Source organism: Mesoplodon densirostris, chromosome 6 (genome assembly GCF_025265405.1).
Source record: "Mesoplodon densirostris isolate mMesDen1 chromosome 6, mMesDen1 primary haplotype, whole genome shotgun sequence".
Taxonomy (NCBI): domain Eukaryota; kingdom Metazoa; phylum Chordata; class Mammalia; order Artiodactyla; family Ziphiidae; genus Mesoplodon; species Mesoplodon densirostris.
In genome coordinates, this window is record NC_082666.1 from 22,097,369 (window position 1) to 22,119,593 (window position 22,225).

At 43.3% G+C, this 22,225-nt stretch overlaps 1 protein-coding gene and 1 pseudogene across 1 annotated transcript in view; both read left to right on the forward strand.

Annotated features, from left to right (window-relative positions):
* Positions 1-3,044: 3,044 nt before the first annotated feature.
* Positions 3,045-4,030, forward strand: LOC132491600 (olfactory receptor 13C7-like; annotated as a pseudogene).
* Positions 4,031-14,744: 10,714 nt separating this feature from the next.
* Positions 14,745-22,225, forward strand: part of RECK (reversion inducing cysteine rich protein with kazal motifs) — a 74,051-nt gene continuing 66,570 nt past the window's right edge. The window contains exon 1 of the mRNA XM_060101959.1: positions 14,745-14,894. Coding sequence (XP_059957942.1) covers positions 14,795-14,894 — 100 coding nt within the window. The 5' untranslated portion in view covers positions 14,745-14,794. The remainder of the gene's footprint in view (positions 14,895-22,225) is intronic.

Genomic DNA, 22,225 nt, shown 5'->3' on the forward strand with positions numbered 1-22,225 from the left:
TGGAGCACCAAGGAAAGTGGAGTGGGGAGACCTGGACCTTTATCCATCACAGAGACTGACAATCTCCCCCCTCTTCCTGCTTTAGACCCAGTGTGGCTATTTCTGATACGTGGCCTGTTCCCAACCCTTAGAAGAGTGATCACTCTTTCACATCATGTTTCTGATAAAGGCAAGTGAAGGTTTTGGTAAAAGGACTCTGAGATTTTCATTAGCACAAGCTCATTTCTAAGAATAGATCTGATTGTTCAGTGGAATAGGGCTCAAAATGGGGGAAAAGAGGTGATTTCAGTGGTATGGTAAGTGCTGAATGCAGCACGGCCCCTCATGGTGGGACATAATATCCTGAAAGACATCTCAAAATTATTCAGGAATTATGCACAGTTCCTCTCAACTATGTGACATTTTTGGGGGACGCTATAAGAGTAGCAACGTTCATTCTCTATCATCTTATTGCCAAAACCAACTTATTTCTGAATATCTGGAGGGCATGGGGGAAGAACTAACTTTTCTTGAGGACTGCAGAAGGCAGAGCCGGGTGGAATTTGCAGCGAGGCAGAATTTCCTGTCTATAGGATTGATACTTTAAAATGTAATAAACCTCCTCAGCAACCAGAAAGCCTGCTTTACTCAAGTATTCCAGCTGAGGCCAGAGGACCATGGTCAAGGAAGTGGGCCTGCATGCTTTGAGGGTGGGGGTGCGGTGGTTGGCCTGGGTCGACCCTCAGGCCTCTCCCATGCCTGGATCTACAGTTGTCTGTCAGCATAATGAAAGCCAGAACTGAAGGATGGCCAACAAGGTGTGTTTTACGTAGCCCTGAATAAGCAGGTGGCATCCACCCCATGACTGTTTCTATGACTATTTTTGCATGTCTGCTGAAAGAAAATATTTTGGAAGATCTTTCCAAACATGAATTACTTCCAAATCAATTAATTGGGCTTAAGTGATGCCAAAGGGAAGCATTCTTTATTCTTAGGAAGGGAGAGGTTGGAACCATGATTCCAGTCATGAATAAACCAAATGGTTTCCTTCCTCCAGTGGAAGAGGAGCTGCTCAAGGGGATTCATGACATCCAACCCCTGGATCAGAGAAGGACTCTGACCTCGGAGGTATGGGGCCCCATACAGAGTTCCTGCAGACACCACCTGTGTGGGGAAGAGGTCAGGAGTGATGGGCATTCAGTCATCTAGCCTGACCTTTGCATTTAGGGGCAGAGGGGATAACACGAATAGGGCCTCAGAAAAACCCAAGGAGGTTGAGGATGGCTTGTCCTCAAAAACTATCAGTGGACATTGCTTATTCTGGGGAAGTCTTTTGATCAGGCAAATGTCCAGGAAGAAATCACCCAAGTCTCTAAAGAATGCTTTTCATTTGTTTGTCTGTTGATTGTCTATTTTCAAAAGGTCGTAACGGCAGAATGGAATACCTGGGAATACAAAGTTAGGATAGTGTTCTCAGCCTTGGCTGGACATTGAAACCATCTGGGGAGCTTTAAAAAGTCCTGATGCCTGGATTCCATCACAGATATTTGGATTTACTTGGCCCAGCGTGTAACCTAGGAAAAGAGGAGAATTAAGGGAACCATTATCTTTAGATCTCTGGTGAGCTATTATGGGGCAGAAAGGGGTGAAATGCTCTGTGTGTCCCCAGAGAGCAGGACTAGGACTGAAACTAGGAAAATATAAAGAGACTTGACCCAAGAGACAAATCTTTCAGATGATAAAAGATGTATAAAGCTAGAATTGGCTTCCTAAAAAGGTGATGAGATCTTCATTGGTGGATGGGATCAAGCAAACACTGGATAGTAGTAGCTTGGATGTAAAATGGAAAATTCAGGGAGACTAGATGTTTGGAGGTCCCTTTTCCAAGGCTGAAGTCTTTTTTTTTTTTTTTTTTTGTGGTACGCGGGCCTCTCACTGTTGTGGCCTCTCCTGTGCTCCGGACGCGCAGGCTCAGCGGCCATGGCTCACGGGCCCAGCCGCTCCGCGGCATGTGGGATCCTCTCGGACCGGGGCACGAACCCACGTCTCCTGCATCGGGAGGCGGACTCCCAACCACTGCGCCACCAGGGAAGCCCGAGGCTGAAGTCTTTAAAGTCAGGGATGAGGCATTAGCCTGACTTCAGTGGCAATGGTATGAGAAGCTACCCAGGGAACTGGAGCTCTCTGGAGGCTGAGATGGTGGCTGTTAATGCAGCCTGGCTTCCCAGGGCATCGGTGCAAAGTGGCCAGGACAGCACTACAGCCAGGGGGATGATAAGCGCCTTAGAATGCAACCACACTCCACAACACAGCTGCCCAAGCCCAGCCCTCAGCCTCCTTCAAGGACCTGATTGGATGTTACCTTCCCCAGGTGGCCTTCCTGTCCATCTTGCCCTTTCAAAGTGACCTATCAGTGCCCCCTCCCTGGAACTGTAGTCTATTCTGGAGCCAATGCATCCTTCCCTGAAAGGCTGTGGATTTTCTGTCATGTGTGAATGAGTCATGTTGGCTGATGAATGGAGAGAGGAAGACAGGATGGCGTAAACGGACAGATGAGAGGATGGCCTGGGGCCTGGGCTGTCTATTACAGGAGGATATGGGGAAGGTCAGATGTTTCTATGAGGGTAACATGAAGAGAAGAAAGCCTGCCAAGAGCTGTAGATTCAGGGCTGATCATTTCACCAGCCCTGGGCACCAAGGGAGAAAAACATGAAGTGAATATTATCTCACTTTTCTGACCAAGATTTAACAAGATAACAAGATTTAACAAGATAAGTCCATCATCCAGCATATACCAGTAGAAATGAATATGTCTGATCAGGTAAATTAAATCACCACATGGGCATCTCGAATGTGTCTCACACAGAGAGTGGCTTAAGATGACAAAGTAGATTCTTTTCTAGTCCCCTGAATTTTACTGAGAATCACAGAGAGACCATCCATTGTTAAAGCTGTTTTCCTTTTGCTTAGCAGGGAGGGCGTTCCTCACTAGCAAGCCAGCAACTGCAGAGTCAGAGGGTGCTGAGGTTGACCTGAGTTCCTACAGGTGACAGAGCAGAGGCACCATGGACAGGTCTAACTGGACCTCCCCCCTGCTGGGGTTCATTCTCCTGGGCCTCTCAGCCCACCCAAGGCTGGAGAAAATGTTCTTTGTGCTCATCCTGCTCATGTACCTGGTGACCCTCCTGGGCAACGGGGTCCTCATGCTGGTGACCATCCTTGACTCCTGCCTACACAAGCCCATGTACTTCTTCCTGAGGAACCTCTCCTTGCTGGACATCTGCTGCACAACCTCCTCAGTCCCCCTCATCCTTGACAGCTTCCTGACCCCCAGGAAAACCATCTTTCCTTCTCAGCTTGTTTCGGGCAGATGTTCCTCTCCTTTGCCATGGGAACCACAGAGTATGTGCTCCTGAGCATGATGGCGTTTGATCACTCCATGGCCATCTGCAACCCTCTGAGGTACTCTGTGGTTATGAGCAAGGCTGCCTGTTTGCCCATGGCCAGCTTCTGGGCAGCTGGTATCATCAACACTGGGGTTCAAACATCCCTTGCAATACGACTGCCCTTCTGTGGGGACAACATCATCAACCACTTCACCTGTGAGATCCTGGCTGTCCTGAAGTTGGCCTGTGCTGACATCTCCATCAATGTGACCAGTCTGAGGATAACAATTATTATCTTCCTGGGCATCCCAGTTCTGTTCATCTTTTTCTCCTATGTGTTCATCATTGCTACCATCCTGAGGATTCCCTCAGCAGAGGGGAGGAAAAAGGCCTTCTCTACCTGCTCTGCCCACCTCACAGTTGTGGTCATATTCTATGGGACCATTGTCTTTATGTATGCCAAGCCCAAGTCTAAGGACCCACTGGGGACAGATAAACAAGACCTTTCAGGCAAGCTCATCTCCCTCTTCTATGGGGTGCTGACCCCCATGCTCAACCCCATCATCTACAGCCTAAGGAACAAAGATGTAAAGGCTGCTGTGAAGAACTTTGTATGTCAGAAACACCTGAGTAATGTTGCATGTATATCTAGAAAAATAGTTTAGATGATCTTATTTGCAAAGCAGAAATAGAGACACAGCTGTAGAGAACAAACGTATGGATACCAAGGGGGAAAGGGGGGAAGGTGGGATGAATTGGGTGATTGGGATTGACATATATACACTATTGATACCATGTATAAAATAGATAACTAGTGAGAACCTACTGTATAGCTCAGGGAACCCTATTCAGTGTTCTGCAGTGACCTAAATGGGAAAGAAACCCAAAAAAGAGTGGATATATGTATATGTATAGCTGATTCACTTTGCTGTACAGTAGAAATTAACACAACATTGTGAAGCAACTATACTCCAATAAAAATTAATTTTTAAAAAAAGAAATTTAAATTAAAAAAAAAAAACAGAAATACCTATCTGAGTGACTGTCATGGAATTCCACACTGCCAGAACACATGATCTCCAAACTCCTCAGTCCTCCTGGGGAAGTGGGAACCCAGTGTAGAGAAGGGAGTCTCCCAAGGTTCATGTTGTGGACCATGTGAGTAAGACTAAAAAGTAAACTGGCCCTCCTCCCCTTGTTACATAGGCAATGGAATCTTCTATCTAAGAATCTAGAAGGAAAGAGCTTCGCATTTCTAGAAATGCTGGCTAGTTGTTGGTTTGTGCATAACCACAGTGACGTCACATCATAGCTACTTTATGCCAATGAAATCTAAGATCCTCTGCAACCAGAAGCTGACTCTTTGTTCTTATAACTAAAAAAACAAAACTAAATAGATTGGGATGAAAGTTCATTGAAGAGTCAGTGGCTCATAGCTGGTCCTGGCATAGACTCAAGGACCATCAAGATTCCCAGGGCGACCGTCTGGGGACCATGGCTTGTCTGTTTGTTCCCAATTAAGTCTGATGCTTTGTTCCCCTGGGGGTTAAGTCCAGAACCCTCAGTATTGGGAAAAGCCCATTAACATTCCAAATTATTGTATTATTACAACAACTGCTTCTAGCACTCCCAGAGAAAACTAGATAGCTGTTCAAAGAGCAACTGGGTGGGAGAGGACAGGGAAGGGTCAGCCAGGTCAGCACAGAGTGGGGCTGAACCATCCTGCCCTGTCCATCTAGAGGTGCTCTCAGCCCAGGCCAGGCAGCCAGAAACCTGCCTTCCATTTCCACCTCCAACACCATTTGCCACTGCTCAGCACTTGGCTAAGTTTCTTTCCCTCTCTGGACCTTAATTCCTTTGTCTGTAAAATAAGAGCTTATGGCCCATCCCTCTCACTAGACAATGAGTGTAAAAACACCTGGGGAAAGCCCAGAGAGTAGTTCATGGCTCACACCCCACACACTGCCGCCCATTGATTAGGGATCTCCTCTGGGTTCTCTCCCCATCCTTCACAGATCATGAGCAATGGCTCCAAATTTCTAAGGCCACGTAGGGCACTATTTGAAGGAGACTTGGGTGGGCTGATTGTGGCTCTGGATACCTGTGCCTGCTGCAAACCCGCCATCTGGTGGACATTTCTGCAAGCTCCTGAGATCAGTGCTTCTGGAACTTTAACATGCTCCTGATTCACCTGGGAATCTTGTGAAAATGCCAATTCGGATTCATTGAGTCTGAGGTGAGGCTGGAGATTCTGCATCTCTGACAAGTTCCCAGGTGATGCCTATGCTGCTGCCCTTCGGACCGCACTTTGAGTAGCAGGCTCTGCAAGATGTGCGACTAGGGCCAAGGGTCTGAAGGGAGAGGCAGGGAAGCAACTCCTGCGTGTGCCAAGTCCTCCAGCATCGGCAACCGAGGCTGCTCTCTCCATTCTGGGGGCAGCAGTTTGCCCTGTGACCTCTCTTCTCTTACAGGTCTAAGAAGAATTTTTGGTTTATCAGTTTGTTCAGCTTTTCACTTGTTAGTACAGAGTGGTGTCTTCCAAGCTTCTTCCATGCTAGACCAGAAACCAGCCATTCCCACTTCAAATAGCTCTAAAAGTGCAGTCAAGTGCAAGTGCAAATAGATACAACAGTGTTGTCAAGTGCAAAATTAGAGGCATAAATATAGCAGAGAAAGAAACGGATGTAAAACTTTGCAGAAAACAAAATTGTATTTCTAAAAATTAACCAGAAAAATATTATCAGTAATATGAGTTCAGAAAAGTTAAGGAGACAGAAGTAACTTCTCAGAAATCAATTGTATTCCTACATACCATCAGTATAGAACAAAAAAACAAAACAAATAATATCCTATTTGCAGTAGTAACGAGTACCAAATAATTGGGAAAAAACATAATTCCAGACATGACAGACTGTGTCAAGGAAAAAAGGATGCATGTTGTTGGAGTATAAAAGAAGGTGGAGTGACTGACCAGGGGCTTGAGAGTATAAATACAAAACAGTGGCCTTAATTTCTAAGGGGGAAGCTCTCAACTTGTAACAAATAGAACTTCTTTCATATGCATATTCCTGGTCTCTACCCCCGACCACAATGATTCAAATTTCACTGTGTCTGAGGTAAGGCCAATAGGAAACGTGGACTTAGAAACAAAGTTATTTAGTGTTTTAAATTCCCCAGAAGCCAGGACTTCCTTGGTGGTCCAGTGGGTAAGACTCCGTGCTGCAACACAGGGGGCCTGGGTTTGGTTAGGGGAACTAGGTCCCACATGCATGCCACAACTAAAAAGTCTGCATGCTGCAACTAAAGATCCCAAGTGCCGCAATGATGATCACACATGCTGCAACTAAGATCTGGCACAGCCAAAATAAACAAACAAACAAACAATAAATTCCCCAGAAGACTGTACTCAACTACATAAATTGCTAGTGAAGAATAATTGAACGGGACTTCCCTGGTGGCGCAGTGGTTAAGAACCCACCTGCCAATGCAGGGGACTCGGGTTCAAACCCTGGTCTGGGAAGATCTCACATGCTGCAGAGCAACTAAGCCCGTGCGCCACAACTACTGAGCCTGCACTCTAGAGCCCGTGAGCCACAACTACTGAAGCCCGCGTGCCTAGAGCCTGTGCTCTGCAACAAGAGAAGCCACCGCAATGAGAAGCCTGTGCACCGCAACGGAGAGTAGCCCCTGCTCACGGCAACTAGAGAAAGACCGTGTGTATCAACGAAGACCCAATGCAGCCAAAAATAATTTTGAAAGTAATGATGTTAGAGTCTTCCTGCCAGATTTGAACTTACTATGAAGTAACAATTGCTGAAGGATACACCACTGGCTATTTTTTAAAGTTTTGTAAAATCAGTGGTTATCAGAGATACCAGAAAATTAATTCCAACTATAAGAATTTAATACATATATGTCAGGTCAAAATTAATAGCATGAAGAAGGAAGCACTTTTTAATAAATAATGGGACAGCAGCAACATTCAATTGAATGAAGGTTTGCGTTTGATCCATACATCACACCACACGCTACCATAAACTTAGGATGGATTAGAATTAAACATAAGACACTATCATGATTACACAAAACAAAAAGAGAACAGAATGACATATTTATTCCAGCTGGGGAAGAGGGCATAATTCACTGTTATGGGGAAGAGAAAGAGGGTTATCAGAATTAAAATAGACATATTCGAACATACATCGCACAAAACTCTTGAATAATTTGGTCTGATCAAACTTCTCCCACATGGAGGTTTGTTGGGTTCTGCAAGTATTTGATTTGAGTTTCTTTTATATATATGTATATATATTCTAAATGACTTTTAATATATAGTAAGACCATGGACACATGCAAACTTACGTTTTGATTTTTGGCACACAAGAGGCCACTACCACAATAGCATGCGTATTGTTGAGTTGACTCCTTTGCATAGACCTCAGAATAAATCTTTTCCTGCCATCTCTTCATATTTATTTTATCTTCTTTAAATGTGTCGATTAGAAAAAGTGTAATTCTGCACTGCTCTTTTCCCTAATCCAAGCCTATGCTCAACTGCTCATTTATAATTGTACCAGGGAGTACAAATGTGCACTGTTCCCAATTAAGTGTCGGGCAAGGCTCAGAATCATCTGCTTGGTACATGTTCTCATTATGGTGTCATAGCCGATTGCACAATAACAAGGGAACATGTAACTGGTCACACAGTAATAATGTCATTATAAATAGTATTGGGATTAACCGTACATTTGGGGTGTTACTTCTCTGACTACATTTATGATAAGAAATTTGAGCAGTTATCCAAACTTATTAGTAAATCAATATTTTTTCTTATTTTTAATGTCTAACGGGCATTTAAAAAATCAATACAGTTTGTTTTTTAGAGCAGTTTTAGGTTCACAGCAAAACTGATCAGGAAGTACAGAGAGTTCCCATATACCCAGTCCCCACACACACACAACCTCTCCGACTATCAACATCCAGCAGCAGAATGGTATCTTTGTTACAATCAGTGAATCTGCATTGACACATCATCACCCAGAGTTCATAGTTTAGAGTTCACTCAGTGTACATTCTGTGGATTTGGACAAATGTATAATGACATGTATCCAGCATTATAGTTTTGTACAGAATGCTTTAACTGCTCTGAAAATCCTCTGTGCTCTGCCTCTTCATCCCTCCCTCCCCCTCTCACCCCTGGGAACCCCTAATCTTTTTACTGTCTCCATAATTTTGCCTTTTCCAGAATGTCACAGAGTTGGAATCATTTAATATGTAGCCTTTTCAGATTGGCTTCTTTCACTCAGTAACATGCTTTTAAGTTTCCTCCATGTCTTTTTTTTTTTTTTTTTTTTTTTTTTTTGCGGTACGCGCGGGCCTCTCACTGTTGTGGCCTCTCCCGCTGCAGAGCACAGGCTCCGGATGCGCAGGCTCAGCGGCCATGGCTCACGGGCCCAGCCGCTCCGCAGTATGTGGGATCTTCCCGGACCGGGGCACGAACCCGTGTCCCCGGCATCGGCAGGCGGACTCTCAACCACTGTGCCACCAGGGAAGCCCTCCTCCATGTCTTTTTGTGGCTTAATAGCTCATTTCTTTTTATTGCTGAATAATCTTCCATTGTGTGGATGTACCACAGCTTATTTAACCACTTACCTATTAAAGGACCTCTTGGTTGCTTCCAAGTTTTGGAGGTTATGAACAAAGCTGCTATAAATATCCGTGTGCAGGTTTTGGTATGGACAAGAGCGTTCATGAGTCAATATTGAAATTAAAATCTCTCAGTACTTCTTTTTCAAGGTACCATCTTAATTTGAACAAAGAGTAGTCTGAGATTGCAAGGTGGGCTAGTTCAAAAACCATGACCCTTTTCAAACTACCCATCTGTATCAATCAGGATTTTCTCTTACAGCAGGCAACCAAAACAAAATACAGAAATGGAAGCCCAAACTGATGTGACCGCAATTATCATACATAATTCCAGATTTCAAGTTTTTGTGTTCATCAAAGTCTCATTTATTATCTTTGAATTCTCATTTATTATCTTTGAACCAGTTAATTATTATAAATTTGAACTTAGAAAATAAATGTAGCACTAAAACACAGCTTTTTTCTATTTTGTATGGCAGGACTCTGTAAGATTTTGTTGGGAAAAGGATTCCACTGCTAAAAAATAAAAGTAATATTTTTTAAGTTTGAAAATTACTGAAATAAGCAGGCAAGGAAAGTAGAGAATGGGGACAATTTCATACTCACAAGCTCATATCTTCAGAGGGCTTACTGGAGGCTGGCAGGATATTGTACCAGTATCACAGACTAAGGTCACAATGCTAAATTTTATAATGTGTTGGTGTTGGATGCCTTGGCATTAGGGCTTCTCTCCCTCCTGTGAGATCTCAATATAGGGGCCAACGGGGCTTTCCGATACACGGATTCTGCTCCAAGTCATGGGATCCTTTGTTTGTTTCCAAGGCCATATTCACAGTTAGTAAATCAACAGAGAACATGATGGCACTTAGAAAATGTTTGCTCTGGCTGGGCAGTTGCTTCCAAGCGACAGTTTCTAGAAGGACTGCACAAATCTTTGATGGACAGCTACTTGTCTCTGCAAGTCCCCTTCCTGTTGAATGACTAAAACTTAATCTCAGTCAATTCAGTAGGATCTCACCTTAGTCAAGGCCTCTCCCCAACCCCCTCCCGAGTTTTGAGAGGAAAATACGGAGTCAAACCCACCAACTGGGACTGAGGAAGAAGGTAGGACATCTGGTCCTCAGTTGTCATCATCAATTCCTGTTGACACCTGCATTCTCACCTCGTGTCCAGTGTATAGACCATGCAAATACCAGCTACAGCCTCCTCATTCTGATCTTGAGGCCTCTTCAGGCTCTCAGCTCTCTCAGCTCCTGCCTTGCCCTTCTCAAAGGGCATAGAAAACACTCAGCTCCTCTTCTGTGTCACTTTAGGTGGGGAGCAAGGAACAGTACATACCTGCAGCCATTTCTCCTCTACACTCCCATCATGCTCAGTGCAGGGGAACTTTATGAGGTGTGTCACTTCCCTGAGCTCCATGGGAAACGAGGCTCAGATCCCCTCTTATCTCATATTCTCAAGCCTTTCTGGGGTTCTGTGTCCCAGCCCACAGTAGCCTCCCTTCTCCAGTGGCTCTCCTCCTCCCCTATCAGAGGGAGTCAAGTTGTTGGGGTGGAGGGATTCTATTGACTGACCATGGTATTCTCACAAGCCAATTGTTCAGACAAATATTTTACGCCCTCAGCCTTTTGGGCTAGGTTCTGATATCTCAAAAGCTTTTACTCTTAAAACCACTGTCTCTGGGAATTTCAGATGTCTTGTTTTTAAAACTAAAAAGCTAGGAATTATCTTCTTTGTCTACTTCTCTACTCTAATAATCATCCCTGAGGAAATGAATGCCTTGCTCTCATGTCTAGTTTTAGTAAAGAAATTACTGAGAATATACTTAAAATATATTAATATTTCAAAAAATTGGCCCACTATATATATATATATGTGTGTATGTGTATGCATATATATGTGTGTGTGTATACATATATATATATATATGACTTTATATATAAAGTCTTAAAGGGGGCTTCCCTGGTGGCGCAGTGGTTGAGAGTCCGCCTGCCGATGCAGGGGACACGGGTTCGTGCCCCGATCCCGGAAGATCCCACATGCCGCGGAGCGGCTGGGCCCGCGAGCCATGGCCACGGAGCCTGTGTTTCCGGAGCCTGTGCTCCGCAACGGGAGAGGCCACAGCAGTGAGAGGCCCGCGTACAGCAAAAAAAAAAAAAAAAAAAAAAAAAAAAAAAAGTCTTAAAGAATTCAAAATGGACCTATCCCTTATCAAGATAGGTCAATTTGTGATAAGTAAATGTGTTTAGGCTAAATAAACCCAGAAAAATTATTTCCATTAAAGATTAACTTCAGGAATTTACTATGCATAAATTCCAAAAACCAATGTATGGGGCCCTAGTTAATTAAAATCAGCAAAACTTGCAATGTTCTTAATAAAAATGTTTCTCTTCCTCTAGATACTAGAGAGAAATTTGGAGCTACATAAAGGAATTTAGAGCATTAGAAATGCTTAACATGTGGGTAAATATAAAACACATTGTTGGGACTTCCCTGGTGGTGCAGTGGTTAAGAATCCACCTGCCAATGCAGGGGACACCGGTTTGAGCCCTGGTCTGGGAAGATCCCACATGCCGCAGAGCAACTAAGCATGAGAGCCACAACTACTGAGCCCGTGTGCTGCAACTACTGAAACCCGCGTGCCTAGAGCCTGTGCTCCGCAACAAGAGAAGCCACTGCAATGAGAAGCCCATGCACCACAACGAAGAGTAGCCCCCGCTCGCCACAACTAGAGAGAGCTCGCGCGCAGCAACAAAGACCCAACACAGCCAATAAATAAATAAATTTAAAACACATTGTTTCTCATTTTATAATCTCTTATTTAAATAATTGACTATTTAGGGCTTCCCTGGTGGCGCAGTGGTTGAGAGTCCGCCTGCCGATGCAGGGGATACGGGTTCGTGTCCCGGTCTGGGAAGATCCCACATGCCGCGGAGCGGCTGGGCCCGTGAGCCATGGCCGCTGAGCCTGCGCATCCGGAGCCTGTGCTCTGCAACGGGAGTGGCCACAACAGTGAGAGGCCCGCGTACCGCAAAAAACAAAACAAAACAAAACAAAACAAAACAAAACAATAATTGACTATTTAAAGCAAAATAATAACAGTATGTGGAAGCAAAATGTATGATAACATTAGCACAAAAAATGGGAGGGGAAAATGGACGTATACTGGTGTCACGTTCTTACATTTGACATGAAGTGATTATTCTTTGAAGGTGGAGTGTAATAAGTTAAACTGTATACTGAAACCCCAGCGCACCTACTGAAAAATAAAGCAAAGAAGTAGAGCTGATAAGCCAATAGAGGAGATAAAATGAAATCATAAAAACAACACTCCAAACACTTTATTATTCTAAAAGAAGGTAGGAAAAGTGGAAAAAAGAACAAATGGAGAAAATAGAAAACAAATGGCAAGATAGATTTAAACTCACCCATATCAATAATTGTATTAAGTCAAAAGGATCTAAACATTCCAATTAAAAGACAAATTGTCAGATTAAATTAAAAAGAAAAAGAAGCAACCAACTATATGATTTCTACAGGAAACTTACTTTAAATATAAAGAAACAAAAGTAAAATGATGGGGAAATTATACTACATGAAGATGAATCAAAAGATTTGATGGGGTTTATTTATCTAAAATACTGAAAGATGTTTTTGAGCTCAGGACAGAATCATTGGTCAGTAACATGCCTCTCACTGTTGTGGCCTCTCCTGTTGCAGAGCGCAGGCTCCAGACGCGCAGGCTCAGTGGCCATGGCTCACGGGCCCAGCCGCTCCGCAGCATGTGGGATCCTCCCGGACTGGGGCACGAACCCGTGTCCCCTGCATCGGCAGGCGGACCCTCAACCACTGCGCCACCAGGGAAGCCCGGTAACATTTTTTTTTAAGTGCCATTTTAAAGATGACGTCTGAGCATTAACCTTTGTTTAGAATGAAAGATAATTACACCAGCACTGTACAATAGAACTATGTAAACGCCACAGTGAACCACATACGTAATTTTAAGTTTTCTAAAAGGCACATTAAAAAAGTAAAAAGAATAATGGTGGCTACATGTTGTTATACGTTTGTCCAAACCCACAGAATGTGTTAACACCAAGAATGAACCCTAAGGTAAACTATGGACTTTGGGTGATAATGATGTGTCAGTGCAGGTTGATCAGTTGCAACAAATGTACCACTGTGGTGTGGGACGTTGATAGTGGAGGAGACTGTGCGTATTGTTGTTATGTTGAGAAAGGGGGTATATGGGAAACCTCTGTACCTTCTGCTTAGTTTTTCTGTGAACCTAAATCTGCTCTAAAAAATAAAGCCTATGTAAAACAAAAACAAGTTTAAAAAAAAAAGGTGAAATTAATGTTAGTAACATTTTACATTCTTGTTTTCATACTAAGTCTTCCAAATCTGTTTCCAGCACATGTCAACTTGGGCTTGCCACATCTCAAGTACTCAACAGCCACATGTGGCTAGTGGCTACCATATTAGTGCAACTCTAGGATTTTTGACTCTTCTCTCCTGGGGAGGAGTGGGGAGTAAGGTGGGATGAAGTGGTAAAGGTGACTGGGTCTAAATGCTGAGAACCTCTGACACCACGTCGAATAACTACATCATTCTATCTTATAAGTAAAGAGGTGGCCTCTCAGAGAAGCAAGAGAATTGTTGCCACAGCAAATGTTTTAGAAAGATTATTGTAACTTATTCATGTTTTCCTTTTGTAAACCTAAAAGAGAGGGAATAGAGACCTAAAAGACATACAAACCAACTTCAGTATATGGACATTGGTTGGAACTTGAAAAACTGTAAAAGGAAATTATGAGACAACAAAAATGTAAACTTACTGGATATTTAACATTAGGTATTTTAAAATGTAACTGTGGTTATGTTTTTGTAAAAAGGAAGGGGAACGGAAAAAGGTATTAACATAATTCACAAACGGAAAAGAGAGGGAGAGGAGGGAGAGAGGGACCGGGGTGGAAAACGATTTGATAGCAAGTGAATCCTCTCAAACATACCCCACAGGAGCTGTGGGGATAAGGGGTAGAGTGGGGACCCACCTCCAAATTGTCTCTTAAAAGTCGAAACCCAACCTGACATTCAAGGCTCTCCATATTTAGATATACAAGCCTTCCTCTCCCCACATTTTCCTGATAGGAATAGGTTCCTAGAACATCAAAGACACATTGAGGCTACACGTGCCAAAGAGCTTTGGTGGCGAATTCGGGCCTCGGGCCCTTGTCAGGGGACCGTGTCCGCGGCAGATTCCCCCCAATTTCAGGAGTTGTCCTGGGTGGCACGCCTTCTTTGGGTGTGAGGCAGCGTCTGGCAGAAAGGATTTTAAGACCATTGAAGGTACGTGAAAGGGACAAGTCCTTTCGGTTCAGCCTTGGCTTATGCCCCAGTTCTCAGGCGAACTTGCAGTGTGACCTGGAGCAGATGGTCTCTTCTCTGAGCCTCAGTGACCACATCTGCAAACCTCGGGAGGTCCAGGCGTTCTAAGGGCAGTTCCAGCTCTGACATCCTCCGACTCCCCTCTTGGAGAACGCTGGCTGCGGTACTCAGCGGCAAAAGCCGACACACAGCTGGGCCTTAACAAAGAGCCCGGGTCTCAGGCAGGTTCCCGCCCCCAGCAGGTTTTGGAAAGACTGTGCGTCCGAGGGGCGGGGCTTCAGCGCGCCGCAGCCAATCACCAAGGGCCCAGGCCGCCGGGGTGGGGCCTCCGCGAGCTGCGGCGGCGGGCAGGCTGGGTCCGAGCATCCCGCGGCTCCGGACCCCCCGGCCCGGACATGGCGACCGTCCGGGCCTCCCCGCGAGGCGCGCTACTGCTTCTCCTGGCCGTGGCGGGGGTCACGGAGGTGGCAGGGGGCCTGGACCCGGGCAGTGCGGGTGAGTAACTGCTGGAGCAGCGGTTCGGGGCGGTCCGGAGCGGCCGCCTCAGCGCTCCAAGATGGCGCGGGGCAGGGGGCGGGGGTGCCGGCGACCCCCAGACCCGGCCCAAGTCCGGTGACCCAGGGTCCGGAGGTCCCAGCAGGCTGCAGGAGGAGCTGAGGCGGGACGAGCAGGACCCCTCTCAACGCTCGCTCTCCCCGCCCCGATCTGCTGAACTGGGAGCGGTGACCCGGGTTCGAGGCCTTATTCTGTCACCCACCGAGCAGGGGCCCCCAGCTCAGCCCTTATCCCCTTTCCCGGCTCGGGTCTCTGTCCGAAGAGAGTGAAATGCCTTTGCCCAGGATCGTCGCGAGGGTTGGATGGGATTTCTGAGGTGCCGCCGCCTTACCCCCGCCCTGGCCAGTTATTGTTGCTTGTTCCTTGACCCGCGGTTCAGAAAGGCCGACCTCGGGCAGCGAGCATTAATGGGCCCTGCAGCCTGCCTGACTTCTGAAGTCTCAGAAGAGAATAGGTCCAAGCCTCCTAAATCCGATTCTGCTGCCGTTCTCTGTGGGTATGCTGTGTGTCCAAGACAGCGCTGGGCTCTGGCAGGAGACAGATTTAAAATCAGTAAACTGTCTCTTTGGGGGCTGACTGGCTTGAGGAAAGTTTAGTTCTTGCTCTAGAGGAATTAGACCACTAGTGGATAGCAAGCTATTCAGTGCTTATTGAGTGTCTCTCACGTGCTGGGCTTTTAGGAGTTGTTGCCATCTCCTGCTTTCCAGAAGCTCTGGCTAGGAGGTGGGGTGCAACAAGACATGAGCAACTCGAATTCAAGGCAGAAGGGTCCAGAGGAGATGAAGGGCTGTGAGTGCACAGAGGGAGAGAGATGATGGATGATGTCCACCTAGGGTAGGAAGAAAATTGAGTGATGCCCTAACTGCGCTAGATATTAAAAGATGGCTGGGATTTATACATGCAAAAGTGGTGGAGAAGTGCATTGCTTACAGGGAGACACCTAGAAAGAGCAAAATCAGTCTCAAGGTTATAAGGTAGCTTACAATGTTAAAGGTTTTTTTTTTTTGTTTTTTGGGTTTTTTAAGTCGAGTATTTAAAGAAGGGAGAGGATTGTCAGGAACCTGGGGTTAATTAATTATAATTGGATTCTAACAAGCTGTCAATTAGACAAATCAAAGGAGAGAGAGAGAGAGAATGCTGTGTATTCGTGGCTAAATCAGCTTACCTTTCTGGGTCCCATTTTTCTCATTAAGTTAAAGAAATTGAACTAAAGCACTTTCAAAGTTATGGATCATTAGAAAATTAATCGTCCATTCTTATTCTACAACTAGTCAACTCTGTGGGAGATAGTAGGGTAGAATATAGTTAAGAATATTTGAACAAATTAGTTAGCTTTAGTCTCTTTGTGCTTTAATATCCACATTTATTGTATACAGAAATTCTCATAGATTTTATTGTGCGAATTGAGGTAATACATGTATAGCATTTAGAATAGCATATAGTAAGCACTGAAATGTTAGCTCTTAAGGTTGGGAAACACTGTACACTGTACCCCTCTCTTATAAATTCACAAACATGTTAGATTCATAATAATTCGCAAGTATTCCTGTAGTAAAGAAACTTGTTGCTGGGAGAATAGAGAAATGGGGAACTGACTGCTGATGGGTGATGAAAATGTTCAGAATTGGAAAGTGGTGAGCACAGTTCTGTAAATGTACTAAAAACAACTGAATTGTGCACTTCAAAAGGATGAATTTTGTGGTATATGATTGTTAAAAGATAGACTGAGGCATATTAAAATGTTAAGAGTTTATTTGAGCAAAAATTGATTTGAATTGGGCAGTGCCAATTGGGAAGTAACAGGAGCTAGGGGAAGGACTTTTATAGAAGAGGTGGAATCAAAGCAAGGAAATATTCGATTGGTTATAGCTTGAGCAGGTGCCTTATTTGGGAAAGTCCAGGTGGCTGTTTGTGATTGATTGTCCTTAAGGTTCTGATTTCTTAACCTTGGGGCACTATAGGCTTAAGTTTTGGTTTGCTTAGGTAGGCTACTGAGGCATTGAAGCTGCCTCAGTCTAATGGCCTCCTTGTTTTATTAATTTAACATGATTTATATCTCAATAAAATTATTATGCAAAGAAGGAAAGAAAGTTGTTTGCTTAAAGAACTCTCTTTTTCTTCATAACACCTAATGCACACTTTAGAAAGTTCTGGGCTAGATGATTTCTAAAGGCCCTACCAATTCAAAAAGTCCATGACAATATAGAGTTTGCATTGTTTGGTAAGAAGAAAAATTCCAAGTTTGATGTAAAAGTGAGATTTGTCCCTTGTACTAAATTCTTAGGCATATATTGCTTGGTTCCTTACATAAAGGACATTGAGTAATACAGTGGACAAAGGCTTCTACTGTGGATTTGTATAAACTGTGGAAAACATTCTTCAATCCTAAACAAAAATTAAGAACACAATATTAAATTGTATTTCATTGAAGGCCTGACTTATATTCCTGCTCAGACAGTCTTCTTTCCCATCTCCTTACCCCATCCAAAGTTGGGTACTCCTGTCTCCTCTGGTATAAAGCGTTACACAAGTCTCATCCGTTCTGACTTGGAGATTTTTGTTCCTGTTGGGGGAGAGGGGGTGAGGGAAGGAATCATTTGACTTGCTCAATTATTATTATCTCCTGTGAAGTTTGGCCACACCCTCCTCGTTGGAGTAATGCCACACTTCCTATCTGGTGTACTTTCTGGTCTCCTCAACACCCCCAGCTCTCCTCCCCAGCACCTCTAGTGTTCCCTTTGGAGGATGGGATGGAACCCTATGCTGCAGTCTCAGGATCTGTGTGTCATGGCACCTGATATTAGCTTTGTTTCTATTTAAGATATTTTCTAATAGTACAAAAGAGAGAAAGATGTAACATTAAGGGCTAGGTTTCAATAAATTGACATTTAAGAAATTATGTAATAGTCAGCCTAGAATCCTGAAAAAGAATGTAATGAATTTTAAGTTAGAAAAAGCAACCGCCTATCTGGAGGAATGTAATAAGAAGCAGATTCTCTTCCCTAAGAACTATCTTGGCCCACACTGTACAAAGAGCTAGAATTGGTGATAGACCAGATATGACAGTTTATTCTGGTGTGCTACTAAAAGTTTCTATCTTATATCCGTAGATTTAAACAGTCTTTCATTAATCATACTTTTCACCATATGCCACTTCTGGAAGAAAGTGGGACAATATCAAGGAGGTGGTTTTTATATATTATAAGTGTGTTTTTTTTTTTTGCGGTATGCGGGCCTCTCACTGTTGTGGCCTCCCCCGTTGCGGAGCACAGGCTCCGGACGCGCAGGCTCCAGACGCGCAGGCTCAGCCGCTCCGCGGCATATGGGATCCCCCCAGACCGGGGCACGAACCCGTATCCCCTGCATCGGCAGGCGGACTCTCAACCACTTGCGCCACCAGGGAGGCCCATAAGTGTGTTTTTTTAAAAGAGCAAAACAGATACTACAGGGGTTTGTTTATTCAAAAAATATTTGCATGTTTACTATATGTCAGGCACTGTTCTAGGTGCAGGGTTGCTGCTCTCAAGGGGCTTACATTCTAGCAGAGGGGAGACAGACAATAAACGTTAAATAAAATGATTTCTGGTAAGAATAAATATGCTGTGAAGGAAACACATAGATGGTAGCGTAGAGCAACAGTCCCCAACCTTTTTGGCACCAGGGACCGGTTTCAGGGAAGACAGTTTTTCCACGGGGTGGGGGGCAGGGGGAGGGGGATGGTTCGCTCAGTAATGCTAGCAGTGGGAGAGCAGCTGTTGAAGCTTCACTCGCTCGAGCTCCACTCACCTCCTGCTGTGCGGCCCAGTTCCTAACAGGGCCGGCCGTTCCTAACAGGCCATGGGCCACCAGTCCATGGCCAGGGGTTGGGGACCCCTGGCGTAGAGGGGAGTGGTTCTTAACATAGTGATGACAAGAATGGCTTCTTTGAGAAGGTAAGGTTCTGAACTGAAATCTGAAGACCAAAGGTGCTGTCCTTAGAAAAGGCCGGGGTGGAGACCAGGAAGTACATAGGCCCTAAGGCAAGAAAGAACAGAAGGTCAGTATGGTTGCAACATAGTGAGAAGGAGAGTAAACCAGGGCTAGATGGTGCCGGGCCTTGCAAAAAGCCACGTAAGGACTGTGGATTTTATTCTATATGCAGATAAAAACCAATGGACTTTTAAGTAAGAGATAAGTGCTTTGATTTCTATTTTAGATCACGCGGGCTGCTGAATGAAAAATAGGGTAGGAGTAAAAGCAGAGCTACTAGAAGCCCATTTAGTAGTCGAAGCAGGAGATAATGTCTTACAGTAGAGTGGTGGTGGAGATAGAAGAGGAGAGATTCAAGGTGTATTGCTGTTGGATTGCATGTGGGAAGTGAGGGAAGGAGGCAGTAAAGATTATTTATAGATTTTTACCTTGAGCAACTTAGTGAAAAATAATGCTATTTACTGAGGTTGAGAAGATGGAGAGGACCAAGTTGGAGGGTTGGCAGGTGAGTCAGGAAGAGAATCAAAATTTCCATTTTTGTATGTGTTTAAGATGGATATTAGGAATAACTCCCCTTGGTCCATTGCTTTCTAAACTTAATTTCATGCCTGTAAGTATTCCATTCAGCAAATATTTGTTAAGGGGTTAATAGTGCCAGACACTGTGATAGGCACTAGGTGTATAATGTGGTAAGCAAAAACAGACATGGTCTCTGCTTTCATGGGGTTTAAGGTTTAGTGAGACCATCAGACATTAAATATCACCAAAAAGTGTATAATATCTACACTGCTAATATTTATGTGGTTATATTAGTACATATCCATTTATATTCTAAATCTGAATTATTTGAGGAAAAATGTGATTTAGTCAAGTAATGGATGCTGTAGAGCACATAGATTACATGAAGACTTCAAGCAAAGTATTAAGAGAAACATTTTGACCATGGACTATACCATTGGGAGCCAGACATTAATACTTTCAGATCCCTTGTTTTACAGATGTGTGTCCTATGGCATAGAATGGAAAAGGGAATTATCTGAGAGTACTGGCTATTAGCATCTGCAGGGAGGATCTGAGGAGTCATTTGCTTTAGTTGTTTCATAATGATGAATGATAATGTGTTAAGGCTCTTCTGACCCCCAAAAGAACAGAAACCAAGGTTGCTCAGGATTAGGGAGCTGGTTATATAGCATCTAACAGGGAACACATGGAAATCCAAGCATAGGAAATTGAGCACAGCACAACCTCAGGAACTGCTGTGGGAACTGGAAAGCTGCCAGCAACCAAGACTACTTTTAGAGACAGTCTCTCTCTACCTCTCATAGAGTCTCTCTGTACATCTCTTGCATTTCCCACTCTCCACCAACCAGCTTCCTCCTTTTACTCATGGTTTCTGCACACCATAAAACTTCCTCAGCCCCAGCTCATCTTGACCTTATAGTTGCAGAGCCCACCACCAACTGGCTGTATACCTCTGTGCCTGTGCATATGATTGGGTCCAGCTTATCTTCTGACCTGGGTCAAAAACTCATATGATGTTTGCTAAATCATGGCTTGGTCACCGTGTGAAATATGGTATGGCAGTGGTATAGTGGGAGAAATAAACTTTTTGTACTTACTTTTCTTATTAAAAAGGCATTGTATAAATAGGAAATTATTACTTATTAACCAATGAATAAATAAAAATTTTCAAGCTGAGCAGTGTGCTAAATTGGTACAAGAAGTTTCCGTTCAATCTGGAGATACCATTAGTATACACATGAAATTATTAGAGTTAAGTGTTAAAGCTTCCAGTTCTGACTGGAATAAGTAGGACATTAAATAACCAAAAAACCAACATGGCCTGGAGCTGTTGGAGAAGAAAGGCTTACTAAGAGTTGACATGGGATTTCAGCCTTGAAAGATGTTTAGGATTTACGTCAGCAGGAAAGAGGGCACTAAGCATTATTTTGTGTTCAAGGTAAATGTAGGCTTTCCTTGTTAAAAAGTAATAGAAGATCAGGGAAAGGGAGGTAAGAAGATGACTTGGAAAATTTAGAACTGGAATAGCAGGAAGCCATTGTAGGCCCTTAGATTAGAAGAGTGACATCATGAAAGTTTGGTCTATTTAAAAAATTAATCTGGCACTCATTGATAATAGAAGAGAATGAGCATAATTGGCTGTTGTAGCAGTGCAATATGAGGCAAGCAATGGAGAAGGATATCCATCTGTCTAGATAAATAAAGCGGTATGACAAGATGTTAGCAGTGTTGAATCCAGGTGGTGGGTATATAAATAATCATTTTATTGTTTGGCTCTTCCTTGGCTGATATATTTTATGTATATACACAAATATATATATATCATTAAAGGGATAAATGTGACAATTGTAAGAATGCATTTATAAGTTAAAGTTGCAGTCGTCATTTAAATGTTTTTAAAGTGGTTGTCAATTTCCAGGCTGTTTTAGAAATAAAAATTTGATTAAAAGTAAGATGAGATTTTTAAAATTAACGTATCTTTTTTATTTGAAATGACTGTTTTCCGCTATCAGCTTGGATTTAGTTTTTTCCCCTTCAATAGTGCAGGATCTATATATTCTGTTCTAGTAATTCTCTAGGAATACATTAATTAGAAGGAATCTTTATTTTCTTTAGAAAAGAAAACAAGACTGGCTTTTCATTAACCAAATTGAATTACAGCTTTTGGGAGGCTTCTGTGGCAAAATCTCTTTTAACTTCAAAAATCCTATAATTCTGTGAATATTTTAGCTTTAGATTAGGGTGTGTATTTGTTTTTTTTAAATGCTGGTTGGTCTTAGAAGTTGCATTTTTCCCTTGTGGCTGGAGCATGTGCTTCCTGCTTACTTGCCTATCTTTAGTAGACATGTGGTCCAAACCAGCAGACAAACCTTGATGTTTCTAATTATTGGATGATTCTACTCGCATATTTCTAGGTTACATTAATACCTTCTTAAACCCAATATACATGGCCTTTAGTAATCAGTTTTTGGTTTTTATTAATTTTATAATTACAGACTTTTAGAATAAGAATGCAAAATATGACGATCTTCCTTATGTCTCTAATAAGGATAACACCTGTGCTATTTATTTTCATCCTGTCAATATCAAGTGTTATTTTGAACTAATTTACCTTTATCTGTTCAGTTCCATTTTATGAAAATAACCAGAGTTGTAAATTATTCTTGAAGAACTAGAAATTAGGTTAGAATCAAATTATAAAAACGAAACATTTCTAGAATTCACTGTCTTCTCTTGTATAAAAAATTAGGCTTTGGAGAGTTTTTTTGCACTCTAATAGT